The 26,258-nt window shown below is 36.6% G+C and overlaps 1 protein-coding gene across 2 annotated transcripts in view; it reads right to left on the bottom strand.

The window, feature by feature from the left end:
* Nucleotides 1-26,258, bottom strand: part of csmd1a (CUB and Sushi multiple domains 1a) — a 500,785-nt gene that overhangs the window by 4,608 nt on the left and 469,919 nt on the right. For both annotated transcript variants that reach the window (XM_051125525.1, XM_051125526.1), the window contains exons 50-64: nucleotides 25,730-25,915; nucleotides 23,165-23,359; nucleotides 21,275-21,448; nucleotides 20,527-20,700; nucleotides 20,037-20,210; nucleotides 17,139-17,327; nucleotides 15,265-15,438; nucleotides 13,838-14,020; nucleotides 11,056-11,232; nucleotides 9,900-10,079; nucleotides 8,303-8,476; nucleotides 5,528-5,701; nucleotides 5,056-5,129; nucleotides 4,833-4,944; nucleotides 360-539 (exon numbers count right to left, since the gene is read on the bottom strand). In XM_051125525.1, the coding sequence (XP_050981482.1) occupies nucleotides 360-539; nucleotides 4,833-4,944; nucleotides 5,056-5,129; nucleotides 5,528-5,701; nucleotides 8,303-8,476; nucleotides 9,900-10,079; nucleotides 11,056-11,232; nucleotides 13,838-14,020; nucleotides 15,265-15,438; nucleotides 17,139-17,327; nucleotides 20,037-20,210; nucleotides 20,527-20,700; nucleotides 21,275-21,448; nucleotides 23,165-23,359; nucleotides 25,730-25,915 (2,520 nt within the window). The remainder of the gene's footprint in view (nucleotides 1-359; nucleotides 540-4,832; nucleotides 4,945-5,055; nucleotides 5,130-5,527; nucleotides 5,702-8,302; nucleotides 8,477-9,899; nucleotides 10,080-11,055; nucleotides 11,233-13,837; nucleotides 14,021-15,264; nucleotides 15,439-17,138; nucleotides 17,328-20,036; nucleotides 20,211-20,526; nucleotides 20,701-21,274; nucleotides 21,449-23,164; nucleotides 23,360-25,729; nucleotides 25,916-26,258) is intronic.

Raw genomic sequence — 26,258 nt, 5'->3', positions numbered from 1 at the left:
ATTTGTGGATGCAACCTGCACAACGGTAATGACAGTTAATCAGAGTTTCTTGCTGTAGTTTGTCTGAGAATGAGTCACTTCTACAACAGTTTGACAGACATGAATAACTTTCATACATACATAAATGCTGATACCGCTATTCTGTTTGACAATGTACACTTTTAAAGGATTTAAACAAGTCATAGATTTAGTCTTAAATGGTTTCAAGAACTAAAAATATGGTAACGCTTTAGTTTAAGGATCAATTCTCACTATTAAATAGCATGCATTACTAGCACATTCACAACTAATGTCAGAAATTTCATGTTTGGGAGAAGTAACCCACATTCCATCAATTATCAGCCCGGTTGTTTCAGTACCTTTGCAGACTGGAGGTTTGCCTGACCACCTCCCATCTGCTTTGCAGGTCCTGTGCTCTGATCCTCCAGATAAGTAGAAACCATCTTGACATGTATACATGAGAGTGTAACCTAGAGTAGGCAGGTCTATAGCCTTCACGTCTACATGAGATGGTGTCTCAGGCTGCCTACAGGCATGGGCTGAAAAATGAAAGAAAAAACAATTGTGATGCTCCAACTGATCAACCATAGACTAAAGCCAATCTTACTTCCAACAGGCAATCACATAAACCCACATATTTTAGTGATTCAATGGAAATGAGCCTAATTGTCAGACTTAAGGATCACTTCCATGCCATTTTTTTCTTTTTCTTTCTTTCTTTCTTTCTTTCTTTCTTTCTTTCTTTCTTTCTTTCTTTCTTTCTTTCTTTCTCTCCTTCTTTTAGTTATTTTATAGCTATTACTGTTTAGGGTTAGGGTTAGTAGAATAAGACATATACTTGCAAAGTTACATATAGTCAGTAGAACATGTGCCATCAAAATTAAGTGTTAGCAGATATTAAGCAGACAATCTACAAATACTCTAATAACTGGTAGTTAACATATATTTGCAAAGTTGCTAATAGTTAGTATGTCTAAAACGGAGCATCATCATCATCATCATCATCATTATTATTATTAATTTTGTATTTTGCAACATAAAAAAATAAGAAGACAGAACAATATAAGTAGAGGGCTTATTTGTTCTAAAGTGAACATATTAGGACATCATTACTGATATTAGGATGCATACACTGCTGATATGCTACTTACAGCTTAAATTCATGCATTTATTTATTTATTTATTTATTTATTTATTTATTTATTTATTTTTATTATTAATATTTTTTTTGGAAACTTCCAGATAATGTAATTTGTTTGCTTTATGAGATATTTAATTTAAGTAAATGCAAATGGGTAGCTTTTTGTTTATTTCATCACTTTGATCACACAAATTAAATAATGTATACATGGTCCAGAAGTCGCATTTATTATTTATGCCATTAATTTTTTATAACTCCTAACTTTACACATGACGTCCATGATGTTCTGGCCGGTGCAAATGTGTTACTTGTTACATGTATGAATTAAATTAAGAACGATGGATCTGAGATGTTTATTTCTGTTTATTATACATGCCTTTTGCAGCAAGGTTTTTTTTTTTTTTAAAAATGGTAAGAACAAATTGGACCTTAACAAAAAGTGGTGGGAACATACCCCCCACACATCCCACCTGCAAATGATACCTATGGTTATACTGTAATATAGAGGTTCCCAACCACATTCCTAGAGGCCCCCCAACACAGCATGTTTTTCATGTCTCCATAATCAAACACACCTGATTCAGATTATCAGCTCATTAGTAGAGACTACAATACCTGAAATGGGTGCGTCAGTAAGAGGAGACATACAAAATATGCAGTGTTGGGGGGGCCTCCAGGAACATGGTTGGGAACCACTGCTGTAACTTGATTTGAGAATCTTGCATTATTAGACTACATAAACTACATGTTCTGCCCTAAAATCATGCCACTACTTGAGCCAAGTCAAGTCTAGCCAAGTCAATTTTTCTGTATAGTACTTTTCACAATAAGCATTGTTTTAAATAAGCTTTACAGAAAATCATAATGTTTTTAAACATCATGAATATCTTCACGACTTGTAGTTGCATTTAGCATGTTACTGCTGGACTATAAAGTTGTTTAGATTTTGCAGAGATACTAGTATCAAGCAGTTAACTGTATAGTATACAGTATATCACTTTATACACAGTAGTATATACATTAGTATGCATTGCTGTATGAGATACTCTATGTATGCAGGTAAAGTTGGAAATACTACATATCCAACTCTTAATATATTGTGGTATAATACTGTTTTCATTTTGACAATATAAACAATCCAGCATTTGAGATATGCTATAGAGCACATTCCATATAACATGAATGTACTGCATGCATCCGGGGAAGGTTGAACATACTTATAATAGTTTTATAATTCAAACCAGTGTTGCAGTTTATAACTTTTAAATGTATATCTGAAAAAAGAATTTACAACTAACAGTTACAGAGTTTCAAATAATAAAAAAAAAATTATTGCTATCAGCTGCTTCTAAAGAACCTGGTAATCGGTATTGGCTTAAAAAAAAATCCTGACCATAGCATCCCTAAAAAAAATAACAGAATCACAATAAAAAGCAATATCAGAAAGATTTACAGTGAAGTCCCAGCTGCACACTATAGAATGGTCGAGATAAAGCCACACCACTGAGACAAACGTTCTGGGACATGCCTTGAGTGCTGCCATCTTCCATAATATATGAGCCATGTCCTCACACCTCACTTTTCGTCAACTCAATTCTCCCTGCTTCTCAGCTTCTGACAGTTTGACTGCTTTACACAGGCAAGACGCCCTAAGGATTTGGTGGGGCGCTCTGTCAAAGTGGTCCACAAATCGCAAATGTACAAGCCTATGTACTAGTTTAAATTGAGCTAACTTTAATTCTTTTGCCCACATTTGTTCCTTTTCCAGCAATCTTTTCAATACAAAAGCATCACAACGTGGAATTCTCATATACAGCTTAGAGGATAATCACTGGGGCAGTGGCAAGGATCAAGTGCATGACACTGCTCAGAGAACTTCTATCAAAAAGTAGATTTGCAAGAGCAAACTTCTCTCTGCTAAGCTGTCAGAGTCTTTGACATCAGCACCCTCAGCCGCCCTAACTCTGAAGTAATCTCTACTTCTTCAAACAATGCCCTTCTGCAGTAATTTCCTGTGTAAAGATCTCGCTCTCGCTCTCTCTCCTCACCTTCCTTTGTTTTCCTGATAGTACATCATCAATCACACAATGATGAAACCTTGTTTCGAATATAACGCTATGGCTGTGTTCCAAAACCTAAGGAGCTGCCTTGCTGTCAGACGCCTACACGGGAAACTTCTGTCTGAGGCACTATGCCAAGTGAAATGGAACCTCATAAGTGCCCTGCATATGCAGCAAATAGTGCTCTTTACATGCAGCACATATCAGAACTCACTCAGAACTGATTTCGATAGAGTTTACTGTTAGCATGTTGCTAAGCTAGCACTGTGATACTCTAATTCTGTTTTTACATGAGATTTTCCACTCGCCAACAGTACATTGAGAAGGCATGAAAAAAAGTAGGCTGAAATCAGAGGCGAATCAGTGCTTGGTCATGTAAATGATGATCGCGATCTGACCAACACGTTCTCACTCCCAACTCGTCACATATTGACGCTTGGTCAGGACCCTTTAGCGTCACTTATTGAAGCACAGGGTACCCCTTTTTTTCAACGTGCAGGGTCCTCCAGTCCTTTAAATAAGAAACCCTTGGCGTCAATGTGCTGATGCGTAAGGCACTGGGAATTTTATCGTCATGATTAAATTATATATTGGGTAATAATATTGCTATTATTGCATATATGTTGGGTTGTGATTTTTTCAATGCAAATAGTCACAACACTTTTATTTATATTACACTATTTACACATTTAACCCAATCCCTGCCCCAAACCTAACCATTTATCAACAAAACAACATATAACAGGCAGATACAACTATATTCATGATTTATTCAGAAAGTAATAATATTCCAAGTGTTCCGAGGCAAAACGATTGATTTGTGAGAAGAATTGACATTTTGTCATGAGATGTGAGCGTGTTAAGGGAGCGGGATCATTTTCAGTGATTAAAACCCTCAATCTTTGCATAAAGAAAGCGTATGGCTTCAGAGACTTGGAATGCAATAGGACTTGTTTGTAATGTTTTTATACTGCTTGTTTATGGTCAGTTTTTGCCATAAATACCTGTGACTGTATTTATATTTGTCTGTTACGTCTTTTATATTGTTTAGAAATGGGTAATGCTTAGTAGGGGTTTAGGTGCTCCAATGAAAGTATACATTTTTTATTTCTGAAAGTATCTATTTTTTTACAAATGCATGCAAACCATTAAATTAAAACAGTATTAAAACAATGAAGGTCCCTGCGCCTCGAACAATTATGCAAAAAGGGTACCCTGAGTGTTAAAAAGTGACGCTAAGGGGTCCTGACCAACTGTCAATATGTGACGAGTTGGGAGTGAGAACATGTTGATCTGACAGATGCGTTGCATATGCCCAAAAGAAATTTAATAGGTTAAATATACCTGCATCAGCTCCAAGTCATGCAGTGCAAAATATGCAATTGAATGAATTATATATGCAAAATAAGTCTTACCCCCCCCCTTTTTTTTTTTTTTTTTTTTTTATGAAATTCAATGTCACAATGCAACCTGGTATTGCCTTCTGTGCAAAGGATACATGCAATGTTAATTTAGAATTTGGCCAAAAGAAGGTTACTCAGAACAGCTTTCACGCTCAGGGCAACTCTGTTGTTGCCAGCATAGGCCGCTCACTAGCCTTTGGTACAGAGTCTGTATATAGTGATGCTTACCAACACACTCTGGTTGCATCCCACTCCATGTTAAATTTTCTAAACACGTTCTCGTTGTTGAGCCGAGGATGTGATAGTTTTTCCGACATCTGAAGAAAATTTTACTTCCAACCTGAAAGAAGAGAATTACATTATAGAGGGTGAAACCCTGAAACCAAAGAGGCACAACCTGTAATTTACTCAACTAAAGGATAAGAAATCATTGAATGTCATTTGTTCTAACCTCAAATCCCTGAGCCTGGACTGGAATTCCATATGCTGGGGTTCCGGGATCCTTACATGCATTGTTTGTTGGATCTACAAAAAGACATTTACACCATTTAGAAGAAATTATTTAAATGTATTATTATTATAAAATAAAAAATAAAATAAAATAAAATAAAATAAAATAATGCACTGCATTCTTTAATTTGGGTTTTTCTGTAGCTCGATTTGTAGAGCATTGTGATCATGCGATCATGGGTTTGATCCCAGTGAATGCACATGGTGACAAAATTTACATACACTATAAATCATTTTCCAACATGCCTGCCAAATGCATAAATGTTAATGCGTTTTACGAAATGCAAATGGACAAATGGTGGGTAAGGGACTGTGTAAAAAGTCCACACCTTGCATTTAAACACATTTTGACTGGTCATGACATTGTTTGTTTTGGAGGACATTTTTTTTTTCCAAAGTAAATAGTGGCTTACCAATGCAAGAAGGCTGTATTCCACCCCAGGAACCGTCTGCCTCACAAACTCTTCTTGAGGAGCCCACCAGCAGGAACGGAGGTCTGCAGTAGAATGACACCTCTGATTTGTAGCTAAATTGCCGGCCCTCTGTGAAGCCCTCTGCAGGGGTGCCTGGATCTCCACATAACACGGCTGTAAAGGACACAAATAAAAAAGTTAGCCTGCTAGTTCCAACAGCATGATAGTCTCAATTCAGCTACTTTCTTTTTCAAGAGGGTAATCTAGCAGTGAAAGGTGTTGGTGTGTTTAAATTTGACAATCTTCAACACTCAAAAAGGACTAAAAAACGAATAACAATAATAACAATAATAATAATAATAATAACAATAACAATAATAAATTACCCTATTAATTGCATTTTAGTAGTTGAACTTATAGTTGTGCTGTTTATTTGTATTCTCATGTGCTTTGCTTGTTTTTGAGGTATTTAGGCATTCAGAAAGTGCTTCAGTATCACATCTGAGACAGGATCAGATGGCAAAGTGCTACTAGTAAATTACAGCTAATATAGGTACAAAGCAATCTTGTGGAAATAAACAAGCCAAAAAAAGAAAAGAAAATCATCAACAACAACTTGCTGAGTTGCAACTTGCAACAACTCACTAAGTGAGTCTAGAGTCTGCGTCTGAAGATTTAGAGATAATTTACATTTTGTCACTTTTAGGGTAAGTTGATTTCATCATATACTTGGTGACAGAACAGTGCTAGGCATCAGCATGGATTGGAGAGGGAAGGTGCCTGACCACTGACTGGTTTGTACACTAGGACAAATGTTTGAACTTGATTCTAGAAGGTATAGGGAGCCAGTGGATGTGAGTCAGGCTTGAGAGGGCTGAATATCAACCAGACTGCAGTATTCACAATGAGCTGCATTGTGAGGTACTGTATGTACTGTAGAGGAGACCAGGACTAGCTGTCATCCTTTTTCCTAAGGCAAAAAGCAAGGCATATTTTCACACTATAGCTTATGTAAGTTAGAAACCAGCTATTATATTATATTAAATTAGGTTAGGTGACAATAAGTGATATATATATATATACACACACGCATGTCACACGCCAGATTGTTAAGCACTGGGATTTAGGAAAACAAATGGAACAATAAAATCCTCAGTCTGCTCAAGCATGTTGCCAAATAACATGTACTTTCAAAATCTTCTGTCTATTCAAAAACATGTAAGAAGATATGTTTTCAGTAGACTTGCAAAACTGGCTTTGCTTGAGAAAACATGAAAATATAGAGTTTCATTTATTTATGTGATTTTCAGTAATCGAGATCTGGTAGCAACTGCAAATTTTCCGCTTGGGCAAACGATTCGTAGACAGCTTTTTTTTGAGCATGAAATCGTCCAGATACCAACAAATAAAGTGATTATTTGCCAAATAAAAAATTTACAGACAGTTACACATGTAACTGTTTGGACTTCATAACTCAAATGAAAAGGCGATATATAATAATATTTATATTAATAAGACTGTCCACAAACTCTTTCTCTCAAATATCTTGGGTATGCACAGGATTCACACCTGCATTATAAACAGTTTATTGCAAATTCAAAAAAATGCCAAAAAGTTTTTTTGAGGTTATGTTTAAGGGATAGGGTAGGGTTACGGGATAGTGTGCATGCATGTTTGTGTGTGTTTGTGTTTTCCTTAAAGAGATAAGTACACATATATGTGTGAAGATATATAACACTTTGTGTCTAAAAATAATTAAATCTAGTTTTCAAAACACTTTATTTAAAACTTGAAATCTTATTATTGACACTTGTCTGAATATATATTACTGATTTTATTGTGTTCACTTGTTACCCAGAAATGATCGCAAATACAATATTAAAAAAATAGTTGGATGATCAAATTTACAAAAAACTTTTTGAACAAGAAGTCTTTTGCCTCCAAACTTTAGTTACTGGGATATAGTCTTCATGACATCTTCTCCGTCAGACAACTAGCCCTGTTCTCTTCCATGTAATAGTATTTCTTGGTGTGTGTATTTACGATACGGTTTCTTTTTTCTGGCACTTTTAACGAGAATTTTTGTTGTAACAGCTGACACTGTGTCAAAGGCTTACAATAAAAGCCAGAAGGATTTAACAGCAGATTCCGTGCATGCACCTCGTACCTCTTGCGCTGCATGCCGGAAAGCCAGGCTACTTGAGGGATCCATTTGTGATGTGTTGACACTTGTATTGAAAATGTCAAAACAGGTTTTATGATGTGCTGTAGCGGCGTTTCACACAATTTCAGTCAAGCCATGAACCTTCCATCATAGCGACACAATACTCCAAACACAACAACAGCCGCCGCAGAAAATATCAACTTTTGGCCCATAGATGGATTTACGGCTGGGCGCTATGATGGTATGAATGGTGCAATGGCAGAAATTTGTCAAGATGGTAGAGATTTTGCTATATTATTTATACTGCAGTAGATGTTTTTGGGTGGCAGGTTTTTTTTTTTTTTCCATGTGAGAGCGACAAAGAAATGTATACCTTGTATATTGTAAATACATCTTTCCACAAATTTCCAATAGACCGAAAGAATAGCAAAAAGAGTTATAAAACATATTAGCACAAATCGGACTGTACTTATATCCCTCACAGCCTCATTTTCATTCGTAATTAAATATGCTGTCTACTGAAGCAAAACACATTGTTTACATCCTCTTTTCATGGATGTGCTAATGGAGTTTAATTCTGTTTTCTGTTAATGGAACAGAACGGTACTTACGCAAACACTGTGGGATTTCACCACGCCATGTGCCATTCCCTTCACATGTGGCTATTCCAGGAGAGGACAACTGGTATCCTTCAAAGCAGCTGTAGGTAACACTGGAACCCCACTGCACGTCTGAGCCCTCCACTCGCCCATTGCGGATAGCTGGAGGCTGCCCACACATGATGACTGAAAAACACAGCCACAACAAAGTTAAGACAGTATGCGATATTTAACAATTGGCTCCCTTTTAATTTTTATGTGGCAGAATTTAAATTGACCAAAGCTCACTAGATGAAATCACAGGAATTTAGTATATTACTGCATTGCAATTTAAAGTAATTTAACAGTTTAACACTATATATATATATATATATATATATATATATATATATATAAATAATGTAGTTGATGCTTAACATCATTTTTGGCAACAACAAATATACATATACATTAATTTGTTTACAATAAAATGTATATGAATGCATTAAGGAAATATTTTAGATGCTGCAACTGAATACCAATCTCTTGTAAATTTCGCACTGTTTTAATCACCTTTTCTCCCTTCATAAATGGTCCTGAGGTGTGACAAATGAATTCTTAAAAAGTCTCATGTAATCTCCAAATTAATGAGTTCATAACTCCTGCATGCCTAATCATTATATTATAATTAGAAAAGTGTTTTATGCTGCATGTCAGGATGCGTCTCAAAATATTAAATGTAAACTACACATACAGTATATAAATTAAACACAAACCTCTATAGGTGGGTTTTTAAACACTGATTATCAATATAAACACATATTCTTTTGTAAATACCTTATGTAGCATTAAAACTTACACTTACAGCAGTGAATTTGAATTTGATTTGACTGTCCTACATTCAAATTCAAATTCCATATTCTGTTTGCTCCCTCAGTTCAAACTAAAGGATGGAACTGAAAGGCATTTTAAAGGCATTCTGAACAGCCGACAGCCCTGATTTCATCACCATCATTATTATTGACTGAAGATGTGTCCAAACCCAACATCTCCTTCTTTCACTTGCTCAGACGCGGAAAAGGAAGATCTGAAAGAATAGTATGCTAACAAGGGGCTTAGAGTTATTTATTTTCTTTCCTTGATCATTACGTTCCGTTTGCTAACGGGAGGAAGTGTACTGCTAATGGGAGGAAACGATGATTAAATGGGATTACGTACTAAAATCACTCTGAATATCAAGCATCTATGGCATTTCTTCCTGCGTCTCAAAACATATATCTGATATTTTCTAAAAATGATCGTGAGGAGGCTGAGCTGTCTGCATTGCACCACTCACTAATTTCATTCTGACATCTGATAACATAGATCCTACACATTTCATGGCAACATCCCCTTGGAGTTCATAAGTGAATAATCTCACTTGCCAGGCAAGTCAAAAAAAAAAAAAAAAAAAACAAAGATCAAAAACATCTGAAAGGCTTTTGATGTTGGGATGCTAAGAACTCCACAATATTAGTATATCTTTTAAAATGATGCTGTTTGCAGGGTGACAGGAAATGCTGCCCTCTCTGACTGTACAGAAAGAATCGTGGATAACTATACTTCCTGTACGTTTGGATGATGAACTTACCTCTGCAGCTGGGTTTGGTCCGATTCCAAGTGCCATCTTTGCTGCAGCGTAGAGTAGATGAACCAGGGGGCTCCATCACATACCCAGGGTTACAGCGATAGTGCACGGTTTTGTTAAATATGAACTCATTTCCAATGTAAATTCCATTGCCAATTGGACCAGGATCCCCACAGCTGATAACTACAAAGAGAGAGAACAAGCTAGACTCAGACATTTTTTAAAATTCCTTAATAAGTCATAGCGATTGCAGTTGGAAATGTAAAAAATATAATGAAATAATAATCATTTTTAAAAAGTGCTTTCTAGGCAATTAAATGATTTAGAATTGAATGCAAAACATTTCTGTGCATTCAGAAAGTATTCAGACTCATTTTTATTCCTTACTCCTACACTTTGTGTTGCAGCCTCATGGTAAAATGTTTTAAATTCTTTCTATTCACAACAATCTGCACGCCATACAACTTCATATGTATTTCAGCCATTAAATAGACACATTATTTCTCATTTATTATCAGAATAACAGTCTGAGTGAAAAATTTACATGAAATGTCAGAATGTCTTAGTAGTTTGTTCCATTCACCTTTTGTTTTAATGAAAGCAGCAATAGAGCTCCACAAATTTCTGTAAAACCTGATGATCATGTTTATTCAGTATTATTTGAGAATGTTGCTAAGAGCATTTTGTGCTTCAGTGGAATCAGAAAAACACGATCAACGTCACAAATTTAATCACTGACCTAATAATGCAGAATCCTGATTATGTCATTAACATGTATATGGTTGGAATTTGTCTGCTTTATTCAGGCTTAGACAATTTTCTACATCCCAGATTTTCATTGTGGTTTCATTCTGTTTTAACACCATTGTATATTTTCCCATTACAGGCTATTATACAAGACTTGTATCACACAGCTAAAACTGCTCACCTGGCTAACAACCCCGCCCCCCCCCTTTTTTTTTTTTAAATAAAGAAGTTCATTTTTATTGATGCATCAAATCTGTGTAAACAGTGGTGGATTACGTGACTTGTGGAAGAACTAATCCACTATCAGTGCAACTTGTAAAACACACAGGGCACATTACATAAGCTATGCTTATGGGAAAAAAAAAAAAAAAGAAAAGTGATAATCAAAGATAGGTAAAGTTGCTGTTCTGACCAATGCAATCTGGTGCTGAACCAGTCCAGGTGCCATTGGTGGTGCAATGGCGAGTGGTGAGGCCCGAGGTCTTGTAGCCTTCCCAGCAGGCGTATGTCACCGAGCTAGGAAACAGCATACCGTCGCTGAAAACGATCCTAGCGTAGGCCGGAGTTCCAGGATTTCCACAGGATACAGCTGGGAAGGCGATCAAAGACCGAAGACGTTAAAGAGAGAACGTGAGGAGTAAAAGACCGCAGCCCTGCGGGACTGAAAATTGCAAGTAAAAGAGAAGAGCTTCTGTGAAACATATCTAAGGGCTAGCACCACGAGCAAAACACTTCAAATTACACCACAAGCACCGTGTTTTACAGCCTGCAGAGTGTTGTTGGCAAGGTAGATGAACTTTCATTTCCAATTAGTTGAAGCTTTTGACAAGTTTTTTTTTTTTTCCTTTATATTTTGAAGTGGCATTTTAGATAAGGGCAGTAAAGATGATACACTCCAATGTGGTTAATTAGAGTTCGAATTCTAATGGCACCGACATGTGTGACAGCCTTAAATTGGTTGTGTGTATACGACAGTTTTTACTAGTGTTTTCCTAAATTTTAAAGACTCACGTGCAACAGCCAATGATATTTGAATGCTACCTTTTTACTGCTATTGTGGAAGCAAAGAACAGGAAAAGAATAGTGTTTTATGCATTAAGGGCATTTTCGAGTGTGAAATAATTTCAACAGCATCTTGTGAAACCGGATATTGAGCTGTATTGACCCCCATAATACTGATTTCTTTATTTGGCAGCCTAGAGTGTTGTTGGCAGGGTAGATCAACTAAATTCCAACTTCATTTTTTAGTACTTTGAAACAGTAATAAAAGACTTCATCAGAATTTAAAGAGATGAACAGAGATGCACAGTAACAGTCTTACACTGCTCATGTGTCTATATGACGCATCTTTTACTAATGCTTTCTAAATTATGATGAACAATGTGAAACAGAAAATTATATTGAAAATACTTATTTTCATTTCTGTTGAAGACACAATCATTTAAAGGTGTTTTTATGCTCCGCAAGCATTTTGAAGAAAAACTGGTTGGTGGTTAAGTTACAGTTTACTTTAGTAACGTCTATAATTATGTTTGGAGTTTTACCCTCCCTGGGTTATTTTAATCAGCAGAACTGTTGTTGAAATAGTTGGAGACATAGAGAACTCACTTAATCTTTATTATCATCACGCTTCATAGCTGTAATTTGTCCCTCATATCCTCTTGGATTAAATAATATACAACTTAGGTAAATGGAGAAAAACTGGACCAATTAAGAGGTAACGGGATCCCAGTGGAGGGCTGCTGTAAAGAGATATAGTTCCAAACTTTAAGCCATTAAGCAACAGGCTTGTGTTTTATGCCTAGTGTATGGGAAGCATTGTCTGTATCCTTACAACTGTACTAAAGCCCACCGTTAAGTCACCCCCCACAGCGATCTGTCTCAGCTATGTGTTAAAGCCCTTATTCAATTATGAATGTGCCCTTAATAATGTATATTATCGATCTCTTTTACTCAACCCCATCGTACTGTCTGTAGCAGAAAACAAACAAATAAATAAATTAGTGATAAAACACATTAAGCTACTGGGCACATTGTTCTTGTCCTCTAATAATATGGCATAAATACTTCCTGTTTCTGACTTCTAATATCCAGGAGGTATATTTGCTAATCACTATTATTATTTTGTTTTCATCTGAGAATACAGACTGAGATGACTAAAACATACAGTGGAACTGATTAATGTATAGGTGTGGGAAAATTTGATTAGTTCATTTCTATAACAATATCCAAACTGAATATAAACTAATTTGTATAAAATTTACTAACAGTGTCAGACAAGAGTGGGTGATCAAATACACATACAGGGACTGCATTTGGGAAATGTGGAGAAAAACTACAAAGAACATGAATACGACCAATCTCCCTCAACACATTTAATGCATTTTCTTGGCGTTAAATAATGGCGCACATTATCAGTAAACTGACTACTGCAAACCGTAGTAAATCACCTTACATGATCCATTTAACTACTCTCCTCCCATAAATTTTGTGACTGAAAGGGAAACTCCTGCTAATGCATATGCAATAAGGTTAGCTGCAAAATAACTGGACTGTCTAGAGACCGCAAAGAATAAACCACCACTTTATTGATTTTAAACTCTCAGTCTAGTTTTTCTTAATAAGGAAACCAATTGAACTTTTTCAATAACAAAAAAAAACAAAACAAAAAAAAACCTTTGCTCAGACTGAATCATTTAAAAACGTACTGTATTTCCATTAGCAGTTAGCTAGAGTGGGCTATTCACAATTTCTTATTAAAGCAATGTATCATTACACACCATGCTAATGACAGGGCCTTTTGTGTGGCTCCACTAACCAGAGTCATTGAGTTAACTGGCAATTACCGATTTTAGGCCGGTTAGCATCAAAAGATCAATTTTACACTAATTACAGTGTACAATTCAGGAAAAGAGTGAGCAGAGCAGGTTAACTGAGGTTCAGAAACAAAGAGAACACGCTGTAATTTGAGCCTGCTTTAGATTCTAAGAATATATTTAAACCTTTTTAAAGGCATAAACTAAAAACCCCTAGTCTCTCAAGCATACATTTTTCTCATTAGGTCATTGCCTGTACTGGATCACAGTTTGCTCGGAGGAACGCTTGCCTTTCTGATCTAATTAAGCTCAAGTGCAAAGCAAAATCCTGGTAAATTTCACCTTTTGTGTCTCTCTACAGGTATCTGTGACCCTCACCTTCACACACGGGCTGGGTTCCGCTCCAGGACCCGTTCTGCAGACAGGTGCGCTCGGAAGATCCGATCAGCGCGTAGCCCGCTTCACACGTGAACCTTAGTAGGCTTTTATGCCTGAACTCCTCCCCAAGACGAGAACCGTGAGGTGGAATTCCTGGATCGCCACAGAATCCCGGATTATCACCTGAAATTTTGACAAAGGCATGAATCTCATTGACCGCCTACTTTCTCAGCGGCCTCAGTTCCAGAAATGTTTTTGCACTCATTTTCTCCATAGGGATTTCAAACAATTTCTAAATAAAAGAGTCATGAAGGAAGCCAGCCAGAGAGAGTGAGAGAGAAACATTAAAATAACATTTGATTCAAAGCAACAACTTATTTGAAAATCAAACAAAACGGACCTAAAATCAAAGGTTGTATCTTTCAACATTAGTTAATGCACTGTGAACTAATAGGAAGAAACAATGAAGAATTGTATTTTTGTTATTTAACATAAACAACGATTAATAAATGCTGCATATCTATACGGCAACACTTTATTTTAAGGACCAATTCTCACTATTAACTACAGGTAGCATGCATATTACTAGAATACTGGCTGTTTATTAGTATTTTTAAAGCACATATTATTGCCTTATTCTGCATGATCATATTATAGAACCTTTAATCCTACCCCTTACCTAAACTTAACAACACCTTACTGACTATTAATAAGCAACAGATTAGTAATTTATTGAGGCAAAATTCGTAAGTAATAGTTAGTTAAAAGTGAGAATTGCACCTTAAAATAAAGTGTGACCATTGTGCATTGCTAATTTACGTGAGCTAATGCATTAACTTGTTTTAAATAATCATGTTTTAAAATGTTACTCAAAAATATATGCTGTCGAACAGTGTAGGAAACTAACTTGAATACATATTTTTTTTAGGATTAATAGGTGTGGGTGTCACTGCTGAGCTTGTTTGGTGGATTCCTTCTTCACCAGGAATTTGGAAATTTAGGTGTTAATATATACATATAGTAACAAATCAGTTTCAGAGCTCATGATGGATCTCTCTTAAAGATTTATATATATTACTTCTAAAATCAGTTGCTCTATGAACAAAATGAATGTGTGTACTTCTGACCAAACTGCTACGCTCTAGTCGAGGGCAGTCTGGTTTACGTTATTATTTTATAAGCGCATCACATAAACATATAATGTCAGAAAGCTGCGTGATGCGCACATCATCTGGACATCTGGACAAGAACTCTGTTGGCGCTGATGTCAACAGCAGTTACTGTTTAAAATTTAAGATCTGTCTGAGCTCAGACAGACACTTAAGTCTGAAGTAAGCTGAGCTGCTCAGACAGAGGCTTAAAGATCAGCTAGCCGGCTGGTCTGCAGTCTCCCGCCCTGAGGCTCTGCCTCTTGCTGATGTGTGTACCTGAGCAGTAGGGTGGCGAGCCGCTCCACCGGCCATCCTCCATACACTGGCGCGTGGCGTTCCCCACCAGAGATCGGCCCTGGCTGCAAGAGTAATGGACCACGGCTCTGTTGGTGAACTTCTGGCCCAACATGACAGCAAGCGGCGGTGTGCCAGGATCACCACAGGATATTGCTATGGGGGGCAGAAGAGAGAGAAGGCACATCTCCGATAAGGCACTTCAAAACTTCAGTGTTCTTTGCATAATATTAAAAAAAAAAAAAAAGTTGTGCCGCATTGCCTCAAAATGGATGCGGTATGTCTATGCAGTGTTTCAGTTTTTACAATTATCATAGAAACAGTTGTTTAGATGCAACCCACTCACAATCACATTTAAATTTAAAGCTTCAATTTAGAGAAGCGCAAAACTGCATGATTTCAAAATGGACTATGTCCTGGTTACTCTGTTTTTCAAAGGCTTTTTGGTATGGAATACTTGCTAACTACTTAACTAGACAGTAAACTACCTACTATTTTTTAATAGTAAGTGTGAACAGCTGGCATAACCTACACTGTTTTCATATGACAAAACATTTATTGCCTGTTTAATTCAGCAAGTGGTTTTCAATCAAAACCTTGGAAATTATTATGGTTCATTTGCATTTTATTCCATTTGTGTGTGTGTGTATGTGTGTGCATGTGTACAAATGTAATTTGGCAGTCTGATCAAACAGTCAAGAAGGAGATGTTAAAATCACAGCTGATATTCGTTCTGGTTCATCCATCACAATGGAAACTTGAAATTAATGGTCAAGTCAACCACGCTGCATTGTAGGATAAATTACAGAGCACTGTTTATGAACTATATACTGCAAAAAGAGAAAATGAAATATGATATTGTATAGTTCTGAACATATCCACATCCAGACACCAATCAGACATTTTCCTAAGAGGCAATCACATAGGCTGTATGCTTGCATTCAGACAGCTAGACGAAGAACAACAAAGTGGAGAAAAAAACAAACAAAAAAAACAAAACAAACAAACAAAAAACGCACAAGTTGTGAGATGTTGAACTATTTTTAACTTGACACATTTAAAATACAATGTGTCAATTTATAAATACACTTAAAAATACAATGCTCACAGCATGAGATGCTGAAAAAAAAACAAAAAACAGAGATGCGAGACAATGGGAAAAGATGTCCGTCTGCATTTGTACACTGACCAACTATTTCGAGAACATTTTGACAGTGCAGTAATTGTCTTGTTTACAAAAGTCTTGTCTTTGTTACAAAAGTGGTCCTTTATGGCTGTTGTAGTGGAGCTTTTAAGGGGATGAATTTAGAAAATGCAACTTCGAAGAGATGGCTTTAGTGTGCTGACAGTTCAACAGTTATTGTTACTTTTAGCATGGTAAAGCACACTGTCAGAATCCTAAAGCCCTCTCTGAAAAGTTGCATTTCTAAATGTATCATTTTCAGTGCACAAGTGCTAAAAAATATTAAAGCTAAAATACAGAAAAAAAATCTACAAAAACAGAAATGGTAATCAGTCTGGAGTTTGTCTTTTTTTCAGTATCAAATGTCTATCTAAATAAATTGTGTTAACAAGACATATAGAACATACGTATGAACTAAGCTTATTTTTCTTTTTTGATTGGAAAAATCTTCTCTGGGGGGGAAAAAGAAAAAAAAAACTTAATATCTTGTATAATTTTGCTTCTCCAATAAATTGAGGTCATTATAAGAATGTTGGAAACAAGAACCATAATTCTAATTTAGATTATTTTTTTGAAACATTCCATCACATGTATACAGCAGCAAAGCTGTTTCTGGCACAGTATGAATCTCTGGATGAGTGTGTATTGGACGAAACACCAGACTATCACTCACGAAGGCACTTAGGAAGTGATCTGTCCCAGAAGCCATTTGACTGGCAGGTGAGGACGGAGGAGCCGAGCAGATAGAAGCCCCTCTTGCAGTGATACATCACGGTGTTTCTGTAGTTGAAGCTCTCGGGGTAGCGCTGCTGAGAGTGACGAATGGTGTTCTCCACAAAGCCCGGATCAGAGCAGTTTACCACTGCAAGATAAAAACAGCCAGATGCTTAATGTCTGACAGGGAAGCAAGAGTGAGGAAAGACAGAAGAAATCAATGGAGGAGGCTGAACAGTAGGATCGCTGGTGCAGCCTCTAGAGCAATTTCAATCAACTCCAAAGCGTAAACCGCACTTTCTTTTTGAAGATATGGATTATAAGAGGGTGAATTGTGCTACTTCAGAACTTACTTTGCCTTTTATCTGTGCACTTCCTCAACAGTCAAGCATCTTTTGTTTTCCTGTGCATACCTAGAACAGTCATGCATGCATTCTGATCTAAAGCTGACATATCTGTTTATGCAGTGAACGTTATTTTACATAAGTAGCTGAATCTTTCTATACTGTCTTGACAGATTTTGACAGATGTGGTCATATTACATTTTTCTGTACTCAAACCGGGTACACGCTGTTCTTGGCATGCTGTGCCGGCCAAGCATTTAGAAATTCAGCTACTGGCCTTCGCAATTTAAAAAAAAAAAAAGATAGAAGTTAAGGCCATGTCCAGAGGAAACAAACCAGACTGCCTTGCCTCGGTGGCAGCTGTCAATGTCTCGGCACTCAATTAAGCCCCCTGGGAGAGGAAAAGTGGGTGGACAAGGAGCTAAAAAGTTGATAATTGGCACCTGTTATTGGTGTGTTGTTTTTCTTTGTGAGACATCATGATTTGATCTGAGTTATCTTGAAAATAAATATCTTATCACAGGGAAACAGCTCAGTATAAGAATAAGGCGTATAATTGTCATATGGTTGACAGCTAGAAAATAACAACAAATTGCTTGTGAGAATTCAGGTTTTTATTTTCTATTGTCTGTGACAACTCTTCTTTCTTTCTTTATTTTTTCTTTATTTGTTTTATATAAAAATGTATAAACTCTATTTTTTTTTTGCAATTCAATATGAAAATTAAACAACTGTATGATAGAATTTTGCCTTTCATTTGTATGACATTTTTATACATCTTTTGTGCATGCTTATCTTTTTTTCCAGTTGGATGTGGCAATTTTGCATAATAATAATAATTAGTGCTGTCAAATTGATTAATTGCGATCAAAGGGTTACTCCACCCCAAAATGAAAATTTTGTCATTAATCACTTACCCCCCATGTTGTTCCAAACCCGTAAAAGCTTCGTTCGTCTTCGAAACACAATTTAAGATATTTTGGATGAAAACTGGGAGGTTTGTGACTGTCCCATTGACTGCGAAGTACATACCACTGTCAAGAAAAAGTATGAAAGGCATGGTCAAAATAGTCCATCTGCCATCAATGGTTCAATTTGAATTTTATGAAGTGATGAGAATACTTTTTGTATGCCAAAAAAAAAAAAAAATAACGATAACTTTATTCAACAATTCGTCTCATCTGCGTCACATTTTGGAGAGTATCCACTGGACGCAAACTGCGTACGCTGTTCAGTGTCAGCTGCGCCACACGGATACATCTTCTACATTCTTTACACTTTGATTTGAACGAAAACAGCGTATCCGTGTGTTGCGGCTGACACAGAACATGGTACGCAGTTTGTGTCCAGCGGATATTCTCCAAAATGGCGCCACGGTGATGCAGATGAGACGAATTATTGAAGTCGTTATGTTTTCTTTGCGTACAAAAAAGTATTCTCGTCGCTTCATAAAATTCTGATTAAACCACTGATGGCAGATGGACTATTTTGACCATGCCTTTCATACTTTTCTGGGTCTTGACAGTGTTATTTACTTCAGTGGGACAGTCACAAACCTCCCGGTTTTCATACAAAATATCTTAATGTGTTCCGAAGACAAACAAAGTTGTTACAGGTTTGGAACGACTTTAAGTGTGATTAATTGCATCCAAAATAAAAGATTGTGTACATAATATATGTTCGTGTGCTGTGTATATTTATATCTATATAAAAATACACAAACATACATGTATATACTTAAGAAATATTTACACGTATATATGTATTCAATTTTATATATGTTTTATATTATATATCTAAATATAAATATATATTACATTTATTTCTTAACACACATTAAGTAAACACAGCCTTTAATTTTGCATGTGATTAATCGTGATTAACTGATTTGACAGCACTAATAATAATAAATAATAATGATGATGTTGTTGTTGTATGACAGCTTACAATCGTGCCATAATAAATGTCAATGCATCTTCTCAGACTAACGTCAGCCTTTCTCTCTGCTGAGTGCCTTGTCCCTGGGCTCTGGCTGAGTCTGCAGGGAATTGTCCATCTTAGATGCACTGACCTGCCTCCATTTTCCGTCACGATTCAATTTCACCAGGGCACCATCAACAACTTCTTCGCACATTAATTAATCATTAAAGTGACAAGATGTGCACAGTTACTCCTACTTAATGTCAGAAAGCATCCCACAATGTCACACGGGTTGCTGCAGACCCATTTGACTTTCAAATCGACACTTCAAGATGGGAAATGACACACAGAGAATTATTTGCACATTGCTTCTTGTCATTCACTGGCTGACTCAGACTGCCGAGCACAGATGCTGGTTTCGCTCTGTTAATGCTAAGCCCATGAGCTGTGGGTGTTAAACAGCCTCACTAAGGAGCTTCTCGCATAACAAGACGGTGTTCAAGGCTGCGTCTCCACTGAGATTCTCAACAAGGGACAGGCTGCCTGAAAGCGTTTGATATACAGTAAGATTGTGTTTATTAAAAGGTTCATACCCTTGCACACAGGAAGAGGGTTGCTCCACTGTCCGTTCATGCGACACTGTGCTCTGGATGCACCGTGCAACAAATACCCTGTGTTGCAGGTAAAGTTGACCACGTCGTTAAGATTAAACTCACTGCCGTTTGTCCGACCGTTTGCAGGGTTTCCAGGATGGCCACAGGTTATGGCTGTTAAGAAAAGGAGAATGGTCAATCACTTCCTTTTTGAAGCTGCAGATGGTGATGTTACACATCTTTAGCTAAAAGGTAAGGTTGTAAATTGAATGTTAATTTGACATACTGATATATTAAACATTAACATCATGATTTTCTGTAAAGCTGCTTTGAAATCGTGAAAGGCACTACATAAATGACTCTGACTTAACATAATTATTATAGAAAAAAATAAGTTAATGTAATTAACTAATTATTATAATTAAATATTTAAATCATCTGACAGACCTATTCAAAATTGATTCAAATAAATAAAATAAAAGACACTTACGAACACACACAGGCGCTTGGCCTGACCACCTGTGATCTTGTTGGCAGATACGAACTGACGTCCCTATGAGCCGAAAGCCCAGGTTGCACTGATAAACGACTGTGTCCCTATAACTAGATCCATCACCACTGATGTGGCCATTAACAATTGGATCCGGAGAATCACAATGACCAGCTGAAAAAACATTTAAAGTGATCAGAACCAACAAACGTCACATGAAAATGAAATCCTGTTACTACACACACAATAATTCAAACTACGATTTTTTTACGGCGCATGAAGCACAGACACATCAGCACTACTTTCAGAGAGCACTCCAGCAGTCACTGCTTGACATTTTGATGAAATGCCCTCCGTGCTGTTTGGTCAAGCAGCAGGTGATGTGTCTAAGGGTCAGCGCTGATCGTCAGACCGTGGCATATCTTAGTTTAGCCGCTCTCAACTGCTTGTACAATGATTTCCAATATTATCTAGCACTACAGAAGTCATACAATATTTCTGGCAACACAAGACTATGTGAATTTAGGGTTAGGGCTGTGAATGTCTGATAGGAATGTTGTTCTGGGACTATCAAAGGATGTTTATCCAGGAACATGTCCTACTTAGGGAAATCATATGGTTCTTAGTACTACAATAACTAGAACTAGTAGGACAACATCCAATAAACAGATTTGCTTTTCTCTACACATGAATGGCTCAGCAATAATAACGTCCAGTCACCAAAGCCCTGCTCAAAGATGCTACTTACCCAGACATTTGGTCTCATCTCCACTCCAGAGACCGTTAGCCTGACATTCCCTCACGTGCGAGCCCACTAAAGTGTACCCTGTGTTACACATGAAGATAGCTGTGGCGCCATAGGTAGTCAGGGTGCCCATCTTCTTGCCATTAGGTGGGGACGGAAGCTCCCCACAGGAAATGACTGGAGGAAATAGCCAATGCAATATCTTGAATACACATGGTAATTTTAGCTGCAAAAGGTCACATTGATGACGGACACAATATGCCATTCTTATTCACAGTGACTACTAGCTACCAGCAAATGGAGGGATGAAGAGGTCATGCCTAAAAGCAACACAGATGTGTTCATATATTAGTGGACATGTCAAAGGGTAATAGAAGTAAACTACCAGTCAAAAATTTGGACACATTACTCTTTACATACTCTTTAGCACTACTATTTTTAGAACACCAATGTAAAATGTAAAAACACACAAAATAACAAAAATGGAAGTATGGAAAGCAAATATATATATATATATATATATATATATATATATTTTTTTTATAAGTAAAGATTTTAAATGTTAAATGTACATGGATATATTAGGGAAACTTTCCACCATGTTAAATGAACTTTATGTATTTATTTAGCAGCTCACTTGGAGCTCTTCTTAGCTTATTTTTAAAAGTATAAATATGCCATGCAGTCTCTCATTTAATATGAGGCCATGAATAATAAATATAGATGAATGCTCTTGAACAACTGTTTGCAAAATATAGATATCAAACTATTTATTTTATTTTATTCATAATAATAAACTAGCTTCTTGTTTTTTTTGTTTTTGTTTTTTTTTTTTCCTTTTGCATTTAGATGCTAAGGAGTTCTGTGCAGTTTCTGATCAAAAGAGGCCACCTCAAAGTCTCTGTGATATTCTGGTATCAATATATAGCTCATATTCTTGCTTCAGTGCAAGCCTACAAGACTGTATATTTATTTGTCTAACCGGTGAAAATTCATATCTTCTGGTCACTTAATCTCTTTCTTCAACAATAAACACAATTTGAGATTTTATTCAGGTCCGTAGAGCTAACAATACAGGATTAAATACACAAGATTTAATACTTGTTCAAATCCATAACCCTGGGCATGAGAAACAGTAATAGTGATGCTTATCTGAACAAACAACACTAATGCATTGTTAGGTGCATGCACCAGTCATACAATCAACACACATTTGTTTTATGACATTTTAAGAAGTCCAATTACAGTTTAAGCTCCAGCTGTTTGCATCTGTTCCTTTCATTAACAACTTACTCATCATGGTGCGTAAACACATTAAAAATTAAGCTGCCTCTGATTAGAATATTTACGTTTGCTCTCTGACCTCGAATTAGTTAAAGCATTTTTCACCGAAGACTTAATCACCGTGATACTGTTTACTCAGCCTGTCCCCGCGGTGGAAACCGGGCCACGATCAGAACTGACTAAGCAGCGGATGGCGTCTTATGCGCGCATGCTAAATCCAGAGGATTACGCTTGGATCAGTGGAGAAATAAACGAGATTTGGTATAGAGAGCGGCCAGATTTCAGACATATTAGCTACCCTAATGAATTTGTTTCATTAGCTCACAATGGGTGCTGTTTGGTAATTAACACAGTGATCTTTTCGTGAAATCCCAAGAGCGAAATTTGGAATTCAATTGTGCTTTTTTGTGGGGTCTTCTTAAAGGAATAGTTCAGCCCGAAATGGAAATGTTATCATCAATTATGCACTTTCATATGATTTTCTTTCTTCTGTGAAACACAAAAGATGATAGACAGGGCTTCTTTTTTCCATACAATGAAAGTGGATGATGATTTATAAAGCCAAGCTCCAAAATGGACACAAAAGTGAATGTGTAAAAGCATTCTTACTCTTGCAGGTAGACTTCTCCTCCAGCCCTTCCCATGTTGCATTAGCTAAGCATTTGATGGTCCTCCTGCCCATCAGGTAGTAGCCGGGGGAGCAGCTTAGCATTATTCGTGCACCCAACTCATTCAGTGAGCCTGAGATGAGACGCCACACCATGTGTTCTGAGAGCATGCTCTCAATGTTAGGGCACTGAACCGCTGCAGGACACAAGGCAAAGAACACATTAATGGAAAACCATGACCTTGTGGGTCCTAGAACTGTAATAACTAGAGCTTACAGGAATTATGGGATAGATATACAATACCAGTGAAAAGTTAGGACACACTCGACTGAATATGCTTCTCATGGATTCTCAAAGGCTGCATTTTTACATTCTTGAAATTACCTTGCACTAAAATGTCAAGTAGCACTTTATAATAACTTTCATTAATAAATCATTTACAAATATTATATAATGCTTAACAGTTCATTAGTTATTATATATTCAATATACATATCCTATAATGTGCTTGTTAATGTTTACTAAAGTGCTTTCCTAAACATTACCTAATGATTAACAGATCATTATTTAATGTAAACTAAAATGCTTACAAATTTCAAATTACACATTTTTTAATTTGTATGATCATGCACTTTTTAAACATCTTCAGATGATTTTGACAGATGGTTTACAATGAGTAAAGGCTTCATTAATAAATCATTAACAAACATTATATAATGCATAACGGATCATTAGTCAACACTTACAAATATCACTAAACTTTCAATCCATACGCTCATGCACTTTTTAAAAATCTACAAATGCCTTTAACAGAAGATATACAATGATTATATAATAATCATCGGTCACACTTAATTTAAGGTCCAATTCTCGCTATTAACAAACCATTAACTACGCAACTAGTAATAAGCAACTAGTTAATAGTGATAATTGGTCCCTATACTAAAGTGTTAGCATTTTAATTTACATCAAGTAATAATCTGTTAATTATTAGGTAATGTTTGATAAGTTTATTAGCAAACATTAACAATACATTATCTCACGTTTCTAGCAATTTGAATATATATATTAACTAATGATCTGTTAAGCATAATACAATGTTCGATAGTTAAAATGTTACCAAATGTCAATTATTTTATTTAAAATGAATGAGTAGACAATAAGGATCCACAATATGCTGTTTAAAAAGCATCCTGTAAGCTGTGATTTGGTAACACTTTGGCAACACTTTAGTATAGGGACCAATTCACACTGTTACCTAGCTATTTATTAGCATGCCAAATTATTCTCATATTAACTGTTTATTAGTACATATAAAGGACCTATTCTGCATGACCATATTCTACATCCCTAATCCTACCCAATACCTGAACTTAACAACTACCTTACTAACTATTAATAAGCAGCAAATTAGGAGTTTATTGAGGGAAAAGCCACAGGTAAAGGTTTGTTGATAGCGAGAACTGTACCGTAAATAAAGTGTGACTACTGTGTCCAAAATTTCAACTGTGTCAAATGAGGTGGTTTGTGAATTTTAAGTCAAAGAACACATTTTTCATTTGTCATTGTTCTATAAACAGGTGGTCCTGCCTCAAACTCACACCATTGGTTGACAATCTTGGATTGACTTCAAACAAAGAGAGCAATGTTCTGAAAGAGTATGAATGGCCTGGCTTTCATTTCGTTTCGTTAGCACATTTAAGACTGGAAAATATGGTTGATTTGTCTTGTGTGTTTATATAAAGGTGGTTGAAAACTGAAGTGGAAACATAAGGTTTCAGAGTAACAATATTGCAGCCAGCATGGAACAGATGGTCCTTTGATTGAACAGCACAGTGCATAGCTCGTATTCAAAAGAAGCGTAATTTGGTGCGGGCGCATCAAACTTTGAGAAAAAAAAAAGCTTGCAAGCTAGGTCAGGTATAATAAACAAGATCATAAGTAGACCAAAACATTCTTCCCTCCCCCTGCCTTTATCTCTCACATAATGTTCCCTCTCTATGTTCTACATGACAAAGGTTTCATGTCCCTCAGCTCGTACTTGTTTAGATAATTACAAACATCTTGAGTGCTGTAGCATACATCTAGTTTCAGACACTGTGGATGTGTCATACTATCTTCTGAAAGCTCTAGAATGAAAGAACACCTTGACACACTGTTGCAGAGCAGGGCAGAAGCCTCATCTGTTCTCCTTTCCATTGATGATGAGAAATATCATAATATTAAATGATATTATCTGTAGCAACATCGGCTGTAATGAGCGTCTTTCTCGTGGTGACCTCTGAATGCATAATACACGGTTATTTGGCTGTGGGCTCTTTAGTCGTCTTTGTAGGCTAATGGTAAATTCAGGTCAGAGGGGGGATATGCCACATCATACCATTTGTCTTGTTTGAGTTGCCAAACCACAAAAAATCAAGTCATTATTGTTAATTTTGCCAATTACCTGCCCTACATTACTCTCAGAGGGGGAACCAAGCGAGAAAGCGGCTGACTGCGGAGGTTCAATGAGGCGGTAGATTTTAACATGCTGTTGGCATAGAAACAGAGGGCTTGATTTGCTCACGTAAACAGCGGGTAGGATGTGCCACGTTGCTCCAGGTGCCATCCTCCAGGCAGACGGCGGTGAGCAGGCTGCTCGCATCAGGCTTATAGCCCTCCTCGCATTGGTACTGCACCTTACTGCCCACTGTGTATTGGAAGCCGTGGAACGACCCATTAGCAGGAGACTCTGGCACTCCGCAAGACACAGCTGTCATTCAGACACAAACAGCATTACATGTGGATACAAGCTATACAGCGTATCTATATATAGAATACTCATTCTATTCAAACACCTACTGCCTTGACTTCTGGAACAAGCGATACATGAGCGGTAACGGCATCATACCACTCCTCATTCAAAACGCAGGATTATTATTATTATTATTATTATTATGTGTGACGTCGTAATGCATGTCTAACTTGGAAGAAGAAGCTTTGCAGGAACACTTAAAGGTAGTACAACCATAAAGAACAATAAAAGTTTTATCTATCTATCTATCTATCTATCTATGAAAAAACAAATAAATAAATACCAATCCTCATAGAAATCT

The sequence above is a fragment of the Labeo rohita genome, chromosome 13, assembly GCF_022985175.1.
Source record: "Labeo rohita strain BAU-BD-2019 chromosome 13, IGBB_LRoh.1.0, whole genome shotgun sequence".
Lineage (NCBI taxonomy): Eukaryota > Metazoa > Chordata > Actinopteri > Cypriniformes > Cyprinidae > Labeo > Labeo rohita.
Note: the sequence above shows the minus strand (reverse complement) of the source record. Positions and strands in the feature narration are given on the sequence as shown.